This window comes from Chelonia mydas, chromosome 1 (genome assembly GCF_015237465.2).
Source record: "Chelonia mydas isolate rCheMyd1 chromosome 1, rCheMyd1.pri.v2, whole genome shotgun sequence".
NCBI classification, from domain to species: Eukaryota; Metazoa; Chordata; order Testudines; family Cheloniidae; genus Chelonia; species Chelonia mydas.
Window position 1 is genome coordinate 244738117 of NC_057849.1, and position 20401 is coordinate 244758517.

A 20401-nucleotide genomic window follows, 5' to 3' on the forward strand; every position below is an offset into this window, starting at 1 on the left:
CCACCTCAACCAAACTTCACAATCATCATCGCTGTGTACCAGTATTAAATTGTTTGTTTAAAACTTATACTGTGTGAGTGTATGTATATATATAGTTTCGTCTCTGGTGAAAAAAATTTCCCTGGAACCTAACCCCCCATTTACATTAATTCTTATGGGGAAATTGGATTCACTTAACATCGTTTCACTTAAAGTCGCATTTTTCAGGAACACAGCTACAACGTTAAGCGAGGAGTTACTGTACATAGGTAATATCACCTCCCCTACTCATGCATGATGATTCCCTGTTAATCCATCCAAGTATCATGATAGCCCTTTTGACCACATCATCACACTGGGACCTCATATTCAGTTGGTCGCCTATAAAGACCCCCTAAGTCCTTTTATGAATCACTGCTTTCCAGAATACAGACTTCCATATAGTAGTGTGACCTACATTTTCTATCCGTAGATATACGACCTGCACTTGCCTGTATTAAAAACACATGTTTGATTGCACTCAGCCTGCCAAATGATCCTGTTTGCTTTGTTGTGGGTAAATGTCAAATGCAGGACTCTACCAAATCAATACATTCCTTGTCACATGTTCACAAATCACTTGTTTTGTTGCATCTGCAAATGGCATCTCTGTTTGCATGCACCTCAAACAAGTAACTGGTCACATAAGCACTGAAGTCACCACTGAAAAGGCAACGTTCATTAAAAGTAACATTTGAGACACTTACTACCTAGTCTACCAAAGGGAAATACTCAACTACCTTAGAGGGCAGTTACATTTCCACACTGTGAAATGCCCGAGTGGACTACGGAAGTTCAAGTCAGTATTTTCATTTATTTTATTTACTTCATGATATTTTATATCATTAACAATAGCTCTGAATGCAGGAATGTGCATGCACGTTCAATTTATTGGACCAAATTCTTCTTTAATGAAACTAGTGTAAACCCGGAGTAATTCCACTGATTTTAGTGGAGTTACTCTGGATTTACACCAATTGTAAATGAGATTAGAGTCTGACCCATCCTGATTATTTCCATAAATAACACGTGACAGAGGAAATTAAATGAAACCAAACACACACAAGACAACGACACCAAAATGTACGCTTTAAGCTTTTCTCCCCCTATAACACACAGAACTCATTTTGTAAGTTTTTGTGTTCAAGAAAGTGAGAAAATAACTGTGCCAGCTAGAATGGGAACAGCAGATGCATGTGCTTTGCAAGCTTCCCCATCCACACATACCCACACACAGATTGCTCTGTGAGTATTTTCTCTCTCATCTAAATTTTTAAAACACTGGCATGTCTGGAATAACATTCATTCTTTATGTAGCTCTACAACTTAATAATTAAGTAATGCTTCCACTAAGCAAGAGGGTAGCCATGAAACTCATCTATACTGTATATTTGCAACCACATTAGGAATGCACACTGGGGTGCACTCATAAAGAAATGCATAGTGCTGTCATCATTTCATTCCTGTGCCCTTCTGTGGCCCTTCATTATTATTCCTGAAGCTTACAGCAGTCTTAAACATTATAAAATATACATTAGCTCATTCCATCAGGCATTCAGCTCTTTATTTAGCATGGCATGAGGGTGCTATCTTTTTACTTTTTTAATGGCATTGTTATAGTATAAAAATGAGAACAAGTGAGGCTTCCGTTCAAAACCCACACAGCTAAATCAACAACATGCTGACCAAGGAAAATTGAACAGCAGCTCTGGTAATATAAATATGCTTACCCAACACATGTACACAATGTTCTGCCTGTCAAGCCAAAGCTCAGCTGTTTAGGCATATTTGGAATTCTGAGTTTCTGGCAGGACACAATCTTCATCAGTATGAAGAGAAATAAAGTGATACAACAGCCCAAGCTAGAACTCCTGGGGGATTTTTGTGGATTATTATGAAGGCTTGTTTATTTCCTTACGAACATAGTGGATCTAGGGCTCAGTATTGTCCAAATCAACCCAATAATACTATACCATAGCCTTTCGTAATAAGTCTCTCTCTAGTTCTTCTGTACACATGACTTTACTACTGCTGCCATCCACAACTTCACATCCCTATCATTCCCCCTCTAATCCACACACACACAGGGGGAAAAATTTGTACCCAATATAAATTCTCTTTTTCTCTCTGCTGTTTCCTTATTTTTGTCCACATGCCCTCATTCTGGATCAACATAAGCGTTTTATAGTATCTACAGCTCCCTTTAACATCTCCTTTAGAAGCTTCAAAACTTCAAATATCTCCCCTCTTATCCTCTTTTCCTCCCATGAATCTCAGCTCAGCTTTTCCAACCAATTTAGTCAATCTTGTTCTATCACCAAAACCTTTTCTATTTCTTCAGTATCCTTTCTTCAGTGTGATGGACAAAACTGGACACATTTGTCCAGCTGTAGCCTAATAAGTCCTTCAGAAACTAGTGCTAGAATCATTCTTCACACGTTTTTGTCTGAGACAGAAGTTTATATGTTTCAGCATTCTCTTTAGATTTTGGGAAACAAGTTGTCATAGCCAACCCTAACTGAAATTCAGAAGCCATTTGTCCATTCCTATGCTTCCCACTGTTAAGGGAATTAAGAGTTCCTCTCACCTCGGGATTCATGGAATTCCAGCGTGACATGTGCATCAAATCCAAGGCTGAAGTAATTATTGAAGACACTGAGCGGAAGCTGCAATCAAAGACCAGAAAGAAAATATATGAAAATGTTTTGGTATAGTATGCAAGAAAAGAAGACCAAACATTTCATGTCATCCCTCAAATTAACAGCTTCTTGAAAAGCTAAATAAGGAGAGAAGAGAAAGCTGTGGGAAAATTTATATGCAGAGTTGCTATGAAGGCTGGAAACAACTCGCTGAAGATAATCAAATGCAAAAATGAAAGAACACAAACACATCTGCAGTGCTTTATGGTCACATAAGTGACTCTGTAAACATGACATCATGGGGTTCCCTATTTATCCTCTCTCAGCAATCTCCTACTTAACATGTCAAAACAAAGATTCTCCTAATTGCTGGCACTACAAGCTCAGCATGGCATCTGAAAATCAAGCTGTGTTCCTTCTGCTTCATACATCATCAGCAGCAATAAAGATCCTGGATTCAGAATTCGGCTGGTAATTCTGTTGATGATGCACGAGGCAGACTAGAGCACATCTGGCCCTTTCACTGCTATATTGGCTCTATTAGGCTGACAGGAAGGAAAGCTAGAGTTCAGTAAGTAAACTTGAAATTATAACTCAGAAAGGGTAGAGGGGCTCTGTGTGCAGGAATGAGGAGTCATTTTCACCGAATCCCTTTTCTGGCTATTGCCTTACTTTAAAATAATTGCAGATTAAAACAGGAGAGAACAGAAATACAGCTCCTCCCATGACAAATATTGTCTCACCTTCCAACTCGCAGACCAAATGGGGGAAGCTCAGTGATGTAACGGGACCACACAGAGGGAAGGGGATGACAACCTCAAAAGACAGACGCTAACAACCCATACACAAGACCTTGCTTAGAGAACAGATACACAACTGGTATCCACTAGCAGCAGCCCAAAGAATATATATATGCTTTGTGGTTTTTCAATCAGTTGAGGACTGGATCATTTCTCACCACAGCTAACAAGGCAAGGGGGAAAAGTAATAATCTAACAAATGAGATGCCACAGATTTTCACCCTTTGACCCAGTGAACAAGAAGTTTGTTCAAGTGCTCAGATATTGAGCATTATGAGAGACAACAAATTGGCAGCATGCTGTAACCGTGATCTACTTCTGAATGTGGTGACATCTATAAACTTGTAGTAGGGGGAGACGAGAGTGGAAAATGTTTTCCTGTGTCTTAGAAACCCCAGTTTGCATCCTCCAGGCTCTCTCTGCTGTAAAACAGGCAGCTCTAACCTTACGTGCCCCGTCCTCGATTTCTTCCTGTGGCAAATCAGGGTTTCGTTCCACCTGGAGGTTCCAGCGGTCCAGCTGGACAATAGTCCCATCTTCTACATGACAGAGGATCTTCGAGACAGGCTCATCGGTATAACCCTGGAAGAAGAATGAGCACCACCAAAGGCTCACTAATGGACACATCACGTCACATGTTAATTACCTGACTGAGATACCAGTGACCGTGCCAGGCCAGATCTGCATGAAGGAAGTTTGCATGAAATCCAGACTAAGTTTACCTAACCAGTTCATAAATGTATGTAGACTGTGGATGAACCAGGAACAAGAAGTTTGGCAAGCAACTGTTGAGAATTACAATCTCTGACTGGCACAGTAAGGCCAATGGTATATGGAGGTGACCTAACAGACTTTACTAACAGTGCCATGCCCTCTTCTGCAGTCCACAGGTCCTACTGACCACAGGTGTCAAGATTCCGTACACACATGCAATAAAATCCCTGCCCCAAATTGTTCATGAGATCTTGCCTTGTTTCATCACAAACCTGAAACGCAGTATGGGTTTGTGAACCTTTGGGCAGATGCAACCTGAGTTTCACATAAACCTTTTCATAGATGTCAGGGAGGGTTTGATGGTTTCAACCACAAACCATGCCAAAACGTGTTTGTTTCAGATGAACTGAGCTTTCACTTTTCAGGCATGCATAAACCCAAAACCAAAGCAAAACTCAGAGGGTACAAATCCATAAGAACCAAAAACAAGCAAAAGTAGCATTCAAGAAACCACATGCAGCTGCTGAAATTCACACAGCTCATTTGCAGGATCTGGGCCAAAGCAGGCACTAGTTATCAGAGCAGCTGAGGTGCCCTGTATTTTACTTCATTGTGTGGGCATCATCCGATGAAGTGAGCTGTAGCTCACGAAAGCTTATGCTCAAATAAATTTGTTAGTCTCTAAGGTGCCACAAGTCCTCCTTTTCTTTTTGCGGATACAGACTAACACGGCTGCTACTCTGAAACCAATGAATAGCTGGTAAGTCACACATAAGAGGGTACTGGAGCTAGTGCTTACCCCTCCCCAGTTGAGGGTGCGAGCAAGGTCATTTCCAGTGCCAAGGGGAAGGACGGCAACAGGAGGCTGGGGGCTGAGCTGTAGCTCATCCAGGATGGAGAGGATCCAGCCCACCTGCAAACAGAGAACAGGAAAGGGAAAAAAATCAAATTGGGTGGATTTAAATGGTGAAAGAGAAAGAAACAGACTAATAGAGTTTATCCTCATCACACAGATAGTCAAGTGATATCAGTGGGAAATGCAGAAATGAGCACTGCTGAAAACCAATCGTTTAGCCATCCTGCCTCAGCTTCCTCTTCTGCAAAATGGGATAACAGTATTTATAAGCCTGCCTCACAGGAGTGTTACAAGGAGCAACTGGATGTCAAGTTGTATATAAATGCTGATTATTAAAAATAATGAATGGGCAAGATTTATTGTTATATTGATTTAGCAACAATCACTTCCACCCTCTCCCTGAACAGGAAACAAAGCACCTAGAATTATGGACTTATATTTATACCTGACTGAACATTGCTTTGAGGTTATTTTATTGAAATTCTTGTCATAAAACAAAAGACCTCCTTGGATTATCTTATGCAGAGTACTAAGAAACATAAAGCAAAACTAGACAGCGTTTTAAAAAGCTGAATAAAAAAATTAAGCTAAAAATTACTAAGAGCAAACATCTGAAACTCATCCTAATTATTTTTTCACAGTAACAGCATTGAAAGTAAGGGTTAAAGCACACTGTACCACTGGTGATGCCATTGTTTAAATGAGGCACAAAACCAAGGTCCTGACCATTTATGGTTATCAAAGATCCCAAGGTACTTTTTGCAAGAGTGGAAATGTTAGCTTTGCTGTCCTGGCCAAATTCCTACTTGAGCTCCAGTAGCTAAAGAATTCTTGTTTATTACTGAGTAGTGTTGCTTTGTGCTGTTAAACGGCTTTCACGTGCTACCAATAGCTGTGGATTAGTGGTATGTGGTAATGGAAGTGATTCTTGTAGGTATAGAATTTTTAAAGGACTTTCTGCATTTCTTTGAGCTGAAAAGGGCTATATTAGAATAATGTAGAATTTACACTTTAAAATGGTGGTATGGGAAACACAGTCATTGAGGGCCAGATTTTTTAAGGTCTTTAGGCACCTAGTGGGATTTTCAAAATGGGCTAGGAGCCTAACTCCCATACCTTTAAAAATCTGGCCCCTGGTGCTTAGAATAGGAGATGGAGTCAGGAAACCCTAAGCTGAAATCCTGGGCCCATTGAAGCCAGTTGGACCACCACTCTGCCATTGACTTGCTATCTAAAATTGAGCAGGTCACTTCATCTGTGCCTCAGTCTCCCGGTCTGTAGAGTGGAGATATTATTAAATCACCTTTGTAAATTGCTTTGAAATGATACATAAATTGGTTCCATTTGCGTGGCAAGCCTTATTATTTAGTTTGAGCCAGTCTCTAAATATCCAACAGCAATCTTGGGGTTAGGGGTGGCAAGGCCTCCCATCTTCTGTGAACTGTGTGATGGTGAAAGGAGCAGAGACTGACAGCTCTGGAGCCTACAGCCTTCCATGTATCCCCCAGGAAAGGGAGAGCAAGCAGTGAAACTGGAAAAGCTACCGCCTTCTGTTTCATGTCAGCAAGGCAAAGTGATATCTGGTCTCACGGAATATTCACTGAGTCCATCTGCGAAAGATTTTTCATTGGCTTTTGGGACAATGAGATATTAATTTGTTTCAAATTTAACAGCCGCAAAGATAACAGTCTAGAGTTGTTCACAGTAATGAGAAGGTACTGCCCCCTGTTGCTCATACTGTGAAGTCAAGAGAAAACAAGAGTTGGTAAGAGCCAGTCGAGCTGCACTAATTTTTATATTAAAATTCTGTGGGCCTAGATTATCTCACATTATAGTTTCAGCTCCCTTGGATGGCAGACTGCATACATTTTACAAATAAATTAGAAGATTATCTATTTTCACTGCTTCCCCCGCTGAAACAGTATCCTATAGGTTCCGGAGGAAACAATCCCTAGTGAATCACAAAAGATATCCCTTTGCTGGACCCTAGCTGGTTCGCTCTTACTTTCTCTCCAACTGTGAAGGCACCCTTACATTAATATTAATATGCACTAAGGCTGGGATTTTTACATGGGCCTAAGGAGATTAGACACCCAGCTCCCCCTGAAACTCAATGGGAGTTGCGGGCCTCATTCTTTAAGGCTCCTTTCAATATCCCCGCCTATGTTCATTATAAACCAGTCCAACAGATTCGACCCCCAGTGATATAATTTCTCAGCTTGGGTGGCAGAGTTCTGTCATCAGGGTAGCCCCTACACTTTATATACCACCCTGGTGGAAATGCTATCTCAGAAGGGACAGTGCGATGTCATACACATTGGAGTATGACAAAATCACAGGCAATATTGAGAGAAGCTGATTATGAAGAAGGAAGATTCTATATTGGCTCACAAATAGCCTACATCTACACTAGGAAGTAGGGGTGTGATTCTCCTCCTCACGTACATATGCTCCCACAAGCACTCAGTGAGCTAGCAGTGTAGCCGCAGTCGCACGGGGAGCAGCAGCAGAGACATGATTGAGCCGTGCCAGACACATAGCCACCGATTTCAGGGGGGGTTGTACGTGGCATGGCTTGGCCACATCTCCACTGCAGCTACCTGTGCTGCTTATACTTACGCGAACTCAATGAGAGCGAGCAGGAGTATGCGTGTATGAGCAGAAGAATCACAATCATATATATAATACTCAGCACCGATATATCTTAGATATTTATATGGTCCTGTCAGTGTAGAATTTGAGCACCCCACAATCTCGAATTTAGAGATCCTCATCACACCCCTGTACTATCCCCATGTTACAGATGGGGAATTGAGGCACAGAGGGACTAAATGACTTGCCCAATGTCACACAGAAAGTCTGTGGCAGAGCAGGCAACTGAACCCAGGTCTCCCAAGTCCCAGAGTAGCACCCTAACCACTGAACCATCCTTCCTTTCATGCACGGATATCAAAATACTTTACAAAGGAATTGGGAGAGGAACATACAACTTGCCTGTAGTCACAAAGGGAGACAATGGCAGACATCGAATAGAAACTGGATCTCCTGACTCCGAGTCACATACCATGGGCATAGTTGGGCAGGACAGAGGACATTGCCCCCCCGCAAACTGCAAGCCTTGGACAGGTATGGAGTTTGCCCCCCACCACCACATATGGCCCTGCTGGCCTGACTGGAACTGCCCCCCTCCCTAAATACAGAAGTCAAACTACGCCTACGTCACATACCCTTCCCACTGGATCATCAGTTTTTGTATATCAGCAACAGTCAGAATGGTGATACAGCAGAAGAAAAGACCAGCAAAAATGAACATTGTTCAGTTGTAAAAGCTGCTTAAGGGTAAAGGAAGCTTTTTGAGGCATAGTATCACAAACATATTTTATGCATAACAAGTATGTAATCCACAAATATTATAACAGATAGCACCTTACCACCAGATATTCTTAATTGGGGTGCAAGGGAAACGTTGCAATATATTTTATCATGTTGAAAAGTCTCTTAATTATTAATGTTCCCTTCAGGCAGATATTGGACTGAGGTCTCCCTTGCAGGGGCTTTTTTGTCCAACTCTGTCCTTTCTGAGTTACTGGAGACAATCATCGAGTTTGATGTGAAACGCACAGAAGACCTACCGTTCCATCCCCACCGCAGGCCAGGATTCGCAGGTTTGGCACTTTTCTGTACAGTTCGAGTCTGGCAGGGGAAATGAAGGGGGAAGGGGAGAGTCGTAAGGAAGAACATAGGATGGAAGTGAGCAATTAGAAATACAGTGACTGCAATAAGGGATGCTTCCCTCATAGACAATAAACAAAACAATGGAGGCAGTTGTACATACCAATGAAAAAAATATTACAGAGTGCCAATTTTATCACTAAGTACAGTTACTTCACGGTGTAGAGTTCAGTATCAGAGATAGACAGTGGGATGGAAAGAAAATCTGCCCTTACAACAAAAATGCTGCATGTTTGGAACAACTACCAGCCACTGCTCAAGAAAAGTTTACACCTGGAACAGCAAGGATGCTGTAGATCAGGCTGTGGCTTTCAACCTTTTTTCATTTGCGAACCCCTAAAAAATTTCTAATGGAGGTGCAGACCCCATTGGAAATCTTAGACAAAAATCTGTGGACTCCAAGGGCTCTGCAGACCACGGGTTGAAAACTGCTGCTGTAGATGAAGAATGAAGTGCCCCAACAACGTGGTGTGGCCGAAGCTTGAACCGTGTCTGCCTCAAATAGTTTTGGTTCAACCAGTGCTGATAGTAACTCACTTTCACCAAAAAATTCACTTCAGTATCTGACACTAGCAATGCAGATCTCAGTCCACTGTAGAAAGAGACAGCAGGAGATTGTTAGTTATCCTGGAGCACCCTCTACTGGTACTGAAAAAGGCTACAGGGCAAAGGTGTTCTCATATGAAAGCTTTTCCATAAGGTAGAACTTCACCTCTTAAGAGCTTCATGCTTCATAATTCATTTCTCATAGATTTCATGTTTGTTCCATATGTTTTGAAACGAAACAGCTTATTTTCCTTAAAGCAGTAATGTCTTTTGACTAGTATGACCATAGTAAATAGTATACTACCAAGGGTTAAGCGATATATTAGGCCTCTTTTCTCAACTGATAGGTCAATTACTCAATTCAGCAGTAATTCTCCATACAGAGTCATGGAACTTGGTTTTGTGGAAGAAAATTAAATCCAATTGCTGCAGATATGACTATGAAAAACGAAAAGCCTATCGGGAAGCAAGCATGGGCTCTTTCTTCCATGGCTCACCAGGCCTTATTCAATTGGATTAATTTTGGTTATTTAAATCTGCAGTCAAGCTGAAAGGAGAATTTCTCTCTCCAGCTCAGAAGCTGGGAAACTTCTGATTTTCTCCTTGTATAAAGCAAACAAACCTGAAATTGAAAATCCGACTGTAGGTTGAAAACGCAAACACTCACTTTCAGGCCTACTGAGAGTCCTGGCGAAAGTAGGAGTAGGGCTAAAGTAGGATATAGCCCTTGCATTCGGGATATTTCTCCTGCCAGCTCCCCTAACTCCCACTATGTTTCCTCTAGACGGCTAATCTCCCTCTTACTTCTGAAACAGATGATTATATTGTGGAGGCACACACGGATCAACTGGGTGTTTTTCTGCTGTGTTTACACAACCGCCTTCCTACTAAGCATATTGGTGGGTTCCAGTCCAATTATTAAACTGGCAGGGAGAGCAGTCTGCTAGAAGTTTGAAGGTGTGCAGCAAATTTCATATCACCAGCAGGACTGGAGGGAGCTGAGGAAATGGAGAACAATTACAGGTTTGGTCGGAACAAGGTAGAACAGAGGGAGAATGTAAAACTGGAGAAACAAAATCCAAATTTCCTCCCAATGTTGTACAACCTCCTCTACCTCTGAGTGAAACTTGACAACTATGAATTTAGCAGGGATTCAGCCATCACCACGGTGTTGTCTAAACTACAGAAATTTACCTTAATAAGTATTTGCTCCTCAAACAATTGTAACACACCTTGCATACATACACAAAAGTGCTCCAAAGAGAGTTGCCACCCACCTGGGTTTTATCCGGAGAGTCCAGTCTTTGGTTTTCTGTGTCTGGTTGCCATTTAGGGTTGCCATGTGCCTGGTTTTTAACCAGAAAGTAACACCCGCACCAAAAGTCTGGTTACCGCAGGGCTAGGGGAGGTGCCACATCACTAACCTATGGCAGCCCCTGCTCATCTAGGGCCATCTCCTACCTGCAGGCAGGCCCCTTGAGACAATCCAGCCAGTGATGGGGAAAGAGGAGAGGAGCTAGCAATGGGGATGGGGCTTTGGGAGCAAGAGGCGGAGCCTCAGGGGTTCAGTTACAAGCAATTAGAAAGATGGCAACTCTAGCTCCAAAGAGTTTTTAGTGGGGCTAAATACCATGTAGATTATGCTTCATCAGGGAATAAAGACTGAGCTGAATTATTTTAGTACTAATTGTTTTAGGGACAATGTAGATATAGACAAGCTGAAACTAGTCCTCACATTACCATCCCACAGTGCACTGATGGCCTTTCAAAGTCTCCCAGAATGCAGTGTTGTTGGGAGCAGTGCCAGCAACTCTGGGATAGGTAATCAGAGAGCTGAACTGGTTTAGGACAGTGCTAGTGTGGAGCTACACTGCAAGGTTTCAAAGCACAATTTAGCAGGGCTAGTGAGGATGCACTAAGCCATTTGTGCTTAAACCTGTGTGATACAAGTCCCATTAGTTCCGTTACCGGTGTTTCATTTCTGTAGTGCGGATAAGGCCAACAACAGTTCGTCGTGTTTCTTCACTACTGGATATTCAATCTGAGATACCAATAATTTAGTCAAACAGCAACGGTGATAAAGAATAGCTGTGATGAAATGATACGGGGATGGCAGATGACCATGGTGAAATGCAATCCTGATGAAAGACCACACAACTGAATAATGTGGATCCAGGTACGAGGGACCCTGGAGTATAAATTGAGGGGCTGATTCTCATTTACACTCAAGCCCTTTTATAGTGCTCTGACCAACTCAACTTACACCCACTTTAAGGCCTCATTACACTGCCAGAGTGGTAGGAAGGAGTCCCGGTGTACATGAGAATGAGGCCCTGAAGTTTTGGATGTATGGACAATAAAAACTGGGAATTGTATCTGTTTTATGTTCTGCATGATCTTCGGAAAGGAACGATTTACAAATAAATAATTAAATAAATTAAATGCCTCTTTGTTGGGTAACAGACAGAGACGCAATCATTTCCAGCCTCCCTCGTCAATGAAAGGGAAGAACTGAAATCCCTTGTCAGCCAGCCCCTATAAAAGGGAAGACCTGCTTAGCTGCCGGGGGGAACACTATGAGGTAAGCTTTGCCAGCACTGTGCCTGTGGCCCAGGGAACTAAATTACTACGTGGGCAGAGATGGTTACATACATTTGCCACACCTGGAGAGTCACATCTGGTCCCCTGTAATGGATAACTGTTAGAAAAAGATCAGCCAGCATGTGGCTGATGACTTGGGTACCCAGCAGAGATTTAGGCATGGTGCTTTCTTCAATTAGGCTGCCCCATGACTACAGGAGTCTGACCACCCATCCTATGTAATAAGGAAGGTTCTTGATTGGGTGCTGAATGCATATAATAAGAAACCAATAAAAACCTTTTGATCAGATAAAAAATGTTTTAGAGCAGCAATCATATAACATATCAAACAGTGTGATATGAAGTGTGATTTTGTATCATGACTAAAATATGATATGCCTTAATGGAAACTTTTGTCCTGTATTTTTCATATATACTTGTCCTGTATTGCCTTGAAAAATAGCAGGTCACCCCATTCTTCAGCTACTCCCTTACCATAGGAAGTGCCATCTCTAACTATATCATTTCCAGACTTAGTGTTTTATTTCATTATTTGGCAGGGCTCTTTCAGAAAATACAAATCACCTTACAACAGGGACACCCACAATTTGCCCAATTCAGGTGGCCACTTGCCAGGACACAAAAGTTCACACCTAAATAGCATGCAATAGAACAGATTACACCCTCCCACCTTTATTAGGGTGGTACAGTTCATGGAGGTTACAGGTTTCAGCATACAATGCTCCCTCTTGATTAAAGTGAACTCCACTCCACTGCATGGAGGTTACTCAGCACCAAGATGAAGCATTGCAAGCTGGGCCCTGGAGTCTCCACACATCTATATAAAAGATGCAATGGCAAAAAAATCCAACCCTAAATTAACACAGAGTTAAGGATGCTTGGTGGTATATTGTCCCATTTCAGAATACTGAGTTGAGCAAAAACTTAAACTTCTGAAAACCAGGAAATGCACAATTAAGGTGCAACCTTAACTCTCCCCTCTTTCAGCCATGCCCCAAGATGCCCTGTTAACACACAAACCTTTACTCTGCCACCACACAGTTGATGAAATATACAAGCTCATCCCCTCCCAACTACTGTAGTTCTCCCCCCACTTCACTAGCAGTAAATGCAGCTTCCTGAAGTGTTCATTCTCTGCTATTCAAAATTTCTATTACTCTTACTCCCCCCCCCCTACCCCCATAACTCAACTGAGGTGCCTGGAGTGAAGGAAAACTATGTTACAGTGGAATGGTGTTCCTGGCTGTGTTTCAGAATGGTTGGAGGGTAAAGTTTGTGGCAGGGCCAGTGACAGAAATCACAGGCAAGGTTTCTGTTCCACATGACTGACAGTTTTATGTTTGAGAGAAAGATCCTCTGACCCTGTCCAACAGATGTACCCCATCTCCTAGAAACAATGAAGTGCCAGAGCTTGTAATGTTTCTATGCCATATAATGCACATTTTGCAGTAGGCCATGAACCCTTCAATTTCCCAATTAATATTCTTCTAACCTTATTAATAGATTTTGAATTGCCGCTGTAGCAATTAGACACTGAGCCAAATCAGAGAAAACTATCACAGCTCCTGGACTGATGAAGTCCAAATCTGCTCTTATATATTGTATGTGGTGCACACCAGGAATAACGCTCAGATCATTTCAGCCCAAGTGAATCACCATACTCTATGATTGATCAAACCTCTTAACTCACCAGTTAGACATTGCAGAGTGGACAAAATACAGGCCCCCAAAACTACCCCAATGGAGGCTACCTCTCTCCACCCAAATTAGCCTGTAGTTAGCAATCCCCATGTCACTCATGGTGTACTCCTTGCTCTCCTGCAAACTTTGGGAACCTCATGATCCAAGAATCACCCAGAATCCACACTAGCAAGCCTGGCAGTGCACATCTTTCTTTCCCCTCAGCACTCAAGGTACCTGCATTGTCAGGTGTATGAAAATCGATAGAGGTCTATAAAATCTTGACTGGTGTGGAGTAAATGAATAAGGAAATGTTATTTGCTCCTTCACTTAACACAAGAACTAGGGATCACCCAATGAAATTAATAAGCAGCAGGTTTAAAACAAACAAAAGGAAATATTTCTTCACACAACACACAGTCAATCTGTGGAACTCATTGCCAGGAGTTGTTGTGAAGACAAAAACTATATGAGGTTTCTAAAAAGAACTAGATAAGTTAATGGAGGATAGATCCATCAATGGCTATTAGCCAGGGTAGTCAGGGATGCAACCCCGTGCTCTGGGTGTCCCTAGCCCCATTTTTCCAGAAGCTGGGAATGGGGGACAGGGGAAGGATCACTTGATGATTACCTGTTCTGGTCATTCCCTCTGAAGCACCTGGCATTGGCCACTGTCAGAAGACAGGATACTAGGCTAGATAGACCAATGGTCTGACCCAGTATGGCCGTTCTTATGTTCAGTTTCAAACCTCCACCCTGTGTGTCTTTAGAAACACTACATTAATCTGCCCCAAGATCAGGAAGTAGCCACTTGCTTCCCTTCCCCACCCAGAGGCCAGTAAAATACAGATTTTCTGAAATAACCAATCCAAGGCTTGCCTACCACCCGTCCTCATTTCCCAACCTCTCTGCAGCCACAACCCCTCGCCCTGTCCCTGATTCCCCCTCCTCACCCTCAACACACACATACACCCAAAGTCCCCTGTCTCCGGCTCCTCCCCACCTGATAAAACAAAAAAATTGGTTAGACTGGCTGCTGACTATTCTGCTTTGTTCATAGTGAACCTCCACATAAAATAAAAACATGTTATCTTAGAACAGAGACAACTTGTAGCAAACAACTTATTAAATCTGTATTAAACAGGTGTACCAAGAATGTCAGTGGCAGGTGCTCATTAGGGGCAATGGCATCAGCACTTTCCCTCAAACTACCCAGGCAGGCATTAAGTGGCTGCATAGAAACTCTCTCATAATCTTCTACTTTATTGGAGTGGTTTCAAAATTCTCACAGGGTTACTGGTCTAATTAGTCAGTGGGGCAGGCCGGGCCGGGGCGGAGGGAAGCTGTAGACATGATATATCGTACTTTTAGTAAGGCTTTTGACAGTCACACATGACATTCTCATAAGCAAACTAGGGAACTGTGATCTAGATGTAAGGTCTATCAAGTGGGTGCACAATTGGCTGAAAAACCATATTCAAAGAATAGTTTGCTGTCAAACTGCAGTCCCAGAGGGGTCTGTCGTGGGTTTGGTACTATTAAATATCTTAATTAATTACTTGGACAGTGGAGTGGAGAGTATGGTTATAAAATTCGCAGATGACACCAAGCTGGGAGGAGTTGAAACACTTTGGGGGACAGGATTAGAATTCAAAAACAACCTTGACAAATTGGAGAATTCATCTGAAATCAACAAGATGAAATTCAATTAAGGTAAGTGCAAAATACTTTATTTAGGAAGGGAAAATCAAATGCACAACTACAAAATGGGGAATAACTGGTTGGACAGTAGTACTGCTGAAAAGGATCTGGGAGTTATAGTGGATCACAAATTGAATATGTGTTAACAACTGGATACAGTTGCAAAAAATGCATACTATAATTCTGGGGTGTATTAACAGGAATGTCATATATAAGACACAGGAGGTATTTGTACTGTTCTACTTGGTGAGGCCTCAGCTGGAGTATTGTGTGCAATTCTGGGCACCTTAGGAAAGATATGGACAAAATGGAGAGAGTCCAGAGGAGAGCAACAAAAATAAAAAGTGTAGAAAACTTGACCTATAAATAAAGGTTAAAAAAAAAAACTGGGCAGGATGAGTCTTGAGAAAAGAAGACTGAGGGGGACTTAATAAAAGTCTTCAAATATGTTAAGCGCTGCTACAAAGAGGATGGTGATCAACTCTTCTCCCCTTGAGTGCAGGGGACTGGTCTAGATGACTTACTGAGGTCCCTTCCAGTCCAACACTTCTATGATTCTATGTCCACTAAAGGAAGGACAAGAAGTAATCAAGTTAATCAGCAGCAAGGGAGATTTACATTAGATATTTTGGAAAACATTCTAACTAAAAGGATAGTTAAGCACTGGAATAGGCTTCCAGTGGAGACTGTGAAATCTCCATTATGATAGATATGGCAATATCTTGACAAACCTTATTTAATTAATTTAAACTTTATTGAATTAACTTTAAGTATTTTTAGGAGTCCATTGTATTAAAAATGCAAATGTTTGTGTGTTATTGTGGCCTTGTATGTAACGTGTCAGGGAGACATGACTAATATAAACCTTGGGAAGTGTTATAAGCATTCAAGGACTTTTTTAAATAATGGGCTGAGACAAGAATGAACTGTTAGCTGAGGAGGTTTTCTACAAAATACTTGGGAGAAGAGCAATACAAATAGCCACCTCCAGACCTAATCTTTTGAAGCTTGCCCCCAAGGAAGGGACCTTTGAATTACTTATTCCTAGGATCAAAAGGCCCAAACAGCATAAAGGAGTAACTCCCAGATTCACAACTGTTATGAACTTTTGACCACAGAGGGGTTTGAAGGATTGTTCACCAGCCAGAGCCCTTCTTGCAGCTGGGGTGATTCCTTGTAAGCTTATTACCATGCATGTAGGTTCTTTCGTTGTTTTTAATATGTTTTCTCTGTAATCCTCTTTCCTTAAGAAGAAATGCACTTGCTTAGAAAGAGCTGTGTGGTAACAGCTATGGGCAGTTATGCTGTTTGTAGTCTCTGAGGAAGGAAGGCAAAGCAGGCCTGCTGAGACAGTCTGCCTTGCTAAGTAATAACACAGTGCAGCAGGGAACTGTCCGGCCTGGAAAAACCCCAGTTGACAGGGAGAAGCGGGTCTCCACCCAAGAGAGGTGACGGCTGGGCAGCCGAGATTTTGAGAATAGGTGCCTTTGCTAGACCATGAATGGCAAATACAGATGTAACTGCCCTGAACTGCAATACCCATCACTGAAGGTTTTTAAGAACAAGTTAGACAAATATTTGTCAAGTATGGTCTAGGTATACTTGGTCCTGCCACAGCATAGAGGGCTGGACTAAATGACCTCTTAAGGTCCCTTCCAGCTCTATATTTCTATGATTCTGTGTGCCCGGTTATCTTTCCAGACTTCATATTTATGTAAGTGAAGAAGTGGACACTGGCAGCAGGTATATTAGGTCAGGGAAGGCTCTGCCTTCCTTGGCTGGAGCCGCTGCCGCGTGACACTGGGCTGCGGCTGCTCCGGCTGGCCTGGGGCTGGGGCTGCTCGGGCCGGCTGGCCCGGGGCTGGGGTTGGCCAGCTGGCATCGCTAGAGCTTAGGTCGGTCGACCAGCTGGGGCTGGCCCAGGACTGAGGGTGGCCTGGGGTTCCTCTGGTGGCAGGGGGCAGCTCGGGGTTCTGGCCAGCCTGGGGGTTCTCTGGCTGTGGGAGAGGGTTGGCAGGGGGAACTCAGGGCTCCTGCCATGGGAGGCGGGGTCTCATGTGGCAGGGGTGGGGCCACGGTCCAACCACCGCTCACGGAAGTGAACATGCTCTTAAACACTATTCATAATTTGGGTCCCCCAAAAACTTAGTGGGCACCATGCAATACACAGTATAAAAATTGACCGATTGAGACTATATTGACCCACATCACTGCAATAGTTTTATCTCTAGCTCTGCACAAAGACAGAAAATACCTAGAAACTTTTTGGAAAATGGTTATTTTTTCTGGGCTTGTATCTCTGGAATCCCTTGCTCAAATGACCCCCCCTTATCCTGGCATTAACCCTACTCTTCACTTCCACAAGACACAGCAAATTCCAAGAAAATCCACACAAGCACCTGGATTTTAGAGCACTTGGATAGTTGTCTTTTAACAAGGAAGGACAGATGGAGGATGAAAGTGGAAAGTTTCCCCTGCACATCCAGCTGCAGCACAGGAGACTCTGAAAGGCATGAACTGACCTGTTCATCTCACTGTGATGCTCTCAGCTGCACGAGAACACCCCTGAATACAGCCTGAAACAGTAGCTCTGAGGTGTGTGAACTGTTCCATTCAGCTCCCTGTGTGTTCTCATCTCCCTAAGGAGAGCTTTTTAGAGCCTGGGATATGCACAAAGTATGCCTGTTCTCAGCTTCCTATCCAAAGGGGCAGAACTTCCCAAGATCCTGGCTCACATGGGGGGCATGGAGGGGGGCCTCAAACCCTCCCAAATGGGCATGCTCCCTCCTGAACCCAACTCTCATGAGGGGGAAGTAAAGGGAGGCCAACCCCTGTAAATGGGCCCAGGGCCCCCAGATCCTGGCTCACACATGGGGGCAGCAAGAGGATCTCAGACACCACCAGTGGGGCATGGTGTCCCATATCTCAGCTCATATGAGGGAGGCAACAAGGGACCCAGACCCTCACTAGAGGTGTAAGAGCCCCCTAGATCTGGGCACACATCTGGGAGGGGAAATTGTGGGGTTGACAGATGCCCCTGCTCCTATTCTCCCCACAGTTCTCCTGCCACTCACCCCCATATCTCCCTTCCCAGTGTTCCTCCACTCCCTCCACCCCCAACTCTTCCCTCACCTGAGCCCCCTCCTCTCTCACCCCTCCCTATTTATGTCCCTTCCATAACCCCACCCACTGACCCCTAATACCTTTCCCCTCCCACCAAGGATTCACGTCTCATTTTTTTACTTTGATTACATTCCCTCCAAAATAAAATTGCCACTCATGACTCACAAATGGAAGCAACTTCCAGCCACTCAGTCTCAAACTCTTTTTGTTTTAAGTGGGGGCTTGTGATTAATTTATCCTTCCTTATGATAACTGAAGGGTCAAGTCACAGCCATCAGTTTCAATGAGGTCTGTGCATCCAGTCATTAGTACCTTTCAGTTTAACAGAACAAGGCAGCAGAAGGAAACTGTTTTTGCAGGGCCTGTAACTTGGGAACCCATTGGTCAAATAATCCCAAATTTGGATCACTAATGCTACACCATGCCCCCATGAGGCACCCCAAAATTTCAAAGCAATCCAAGTAACTGTCCAGATTTTAGAGCACTTACAAGAATTGAGCTTTAAAGCGTGTAAAATCGTGGGAATGGGAAACCTCTAGCTGTTTTACTGTAGTGGTGCATGCAAACTGCACAAAATGTACATTTTCTTAAACACCATTCTCAGTTTGGGTCTCCCAAAGATTTAGTGGGTGCCATGCACGACCTTGACTGAGACCACTTTGACCCATATCACATCAATAGCTTGATCTATAGCTCTCTGCACAAAAACAACCCACACAGAAGTTTTTGGAAAATGAAATGTGCAGTTAAGCAAGTACTTAAGTCCTTTGCTGAATAAGGATGGACACAAGCATGTGCTTAACTGCATTGCTGAATCAGGCTCTAAACAGCGGGTCACACTTTGATAAGCCTGGCCAATCTCCCTATTACTATCAGGAAGCCCCATCCAACCTACCCTTTGCCCACATACTTAACAAGCAAAGAAAGAGGTTGGCAATGTTAAACACTTCAGTACTTACGCATCTCTTGGCCCTTCCTGAGAGAGATCGAAGACTTGGCGTGGATTCAAGTACCACATGAACATCTGGAGAACCTTAGTGCCCTGTTAGGATAGAAAATGGAAGGAAAATAAATGAGCGAATGAGCTAATGACTCTTATATGTAATAATATTTATCATTATTAACTTAATCTTTGTAGTACCTTTCATTCATTTGTGCTTTACAGAACAAAAGCAAAGAAAAAAGGAGTATTTACTAGCAAGCCAAAACAAAAGCCATCCATCGTGACAGATGATTGCCCTAGAGAACAATCAAGTGACCTGCCATCCCACTCTTTCTGTATTTGTAGCCTCTTGGGGCAGGGACTCTCTTTTTATTCTGTGTTTTTACAGTGCCTGGTACAATGGGGTCATGGCCCATGACTCAAGCTCTTATGTCTTCAGGTAATATGAACAACAACAACAACATATTTCAGAGTAGCATCTGATGAAGTGAGCTGTAGCTCACGAAAGCTTATGCTCAAATAAATTTGTTAGTCTCTAAGGTGCCACAAGTCCTCCCTTTCTTTTAGCAGTGACATATGTCCATTGAATTTAGAATGCAGATGTGTTGTGGCTTCAAATTCACAGTAGAGCTAGTTGGAAAAACTGTGATGGAACCATTTTCCATCAGAAAACCCAGTTATGGCAAAATCAAGATGTTTTGTGAAATAGTTCCAAGTTTGCTGAAATTTTGTTTTCGAGAAAAGCATACAAAAAAAGTTCTGGCAATGTTGAAACATCCCATTTCAACATTTCCTGAAACAAGCATATTTATTTTTCATTTAAAAATGACGTTTCATTTCAACATTTTATTTTATATTATAATAGAATATAAATGTTTTAAAAGGTCAAAATCAAAACTAAACAACAAATATTTCAGAATTTTCCTTTGCAGGGAATTTTGAAATTTTTGTAATGACGTGTAAACCCACTGTTTACTTCAGCTCTACTTGCATGACTAAAGTGTTCAGCCTGCTGCTTACAGCTTGGTAATGGAGCAATATGCCTAAG

At 42.7% G+C, this 20401-nt stretch overlaps 1 protein-coding gene across 6 annotated transcripts in view; it reads right to left on the bottom strand.

Moving 5' to 3' along the window:
- Window positions 1-20401, bottom strand: part of DGKI (diacylglycerol kinase iota) — a 284192-nt gene that overhangs the window by 119076 nt on the left and 144715 nt on the right. For all 6 annotated transcript variants that reach the window (XM_037878871.2, XM_037878878.2, XM_037878861.2 and 3 more), the window contains 5 exons: window positions 19370-19452; window positions 8660-8720; window positions 4971-5084; window positions 3902-4039; window positions 2606-2684 (listed from right to left, as the gene is read on the bottom strand). In XM_037878871.2, the coding sequence (XP_037734799.1) occupies window positions 2606-2684; window positions 3902-4039; window positions 4971-5084; window positions 8660-8720; window positions 19370-19452 (475 nt within the window). The remainder of the gene's footprint in view (window positions 1-2605; window positions 2685-3901; window positions 4040-4970; window positions 5085-8659; window positions 8721-19369; window positions 19453-20401) is intronic.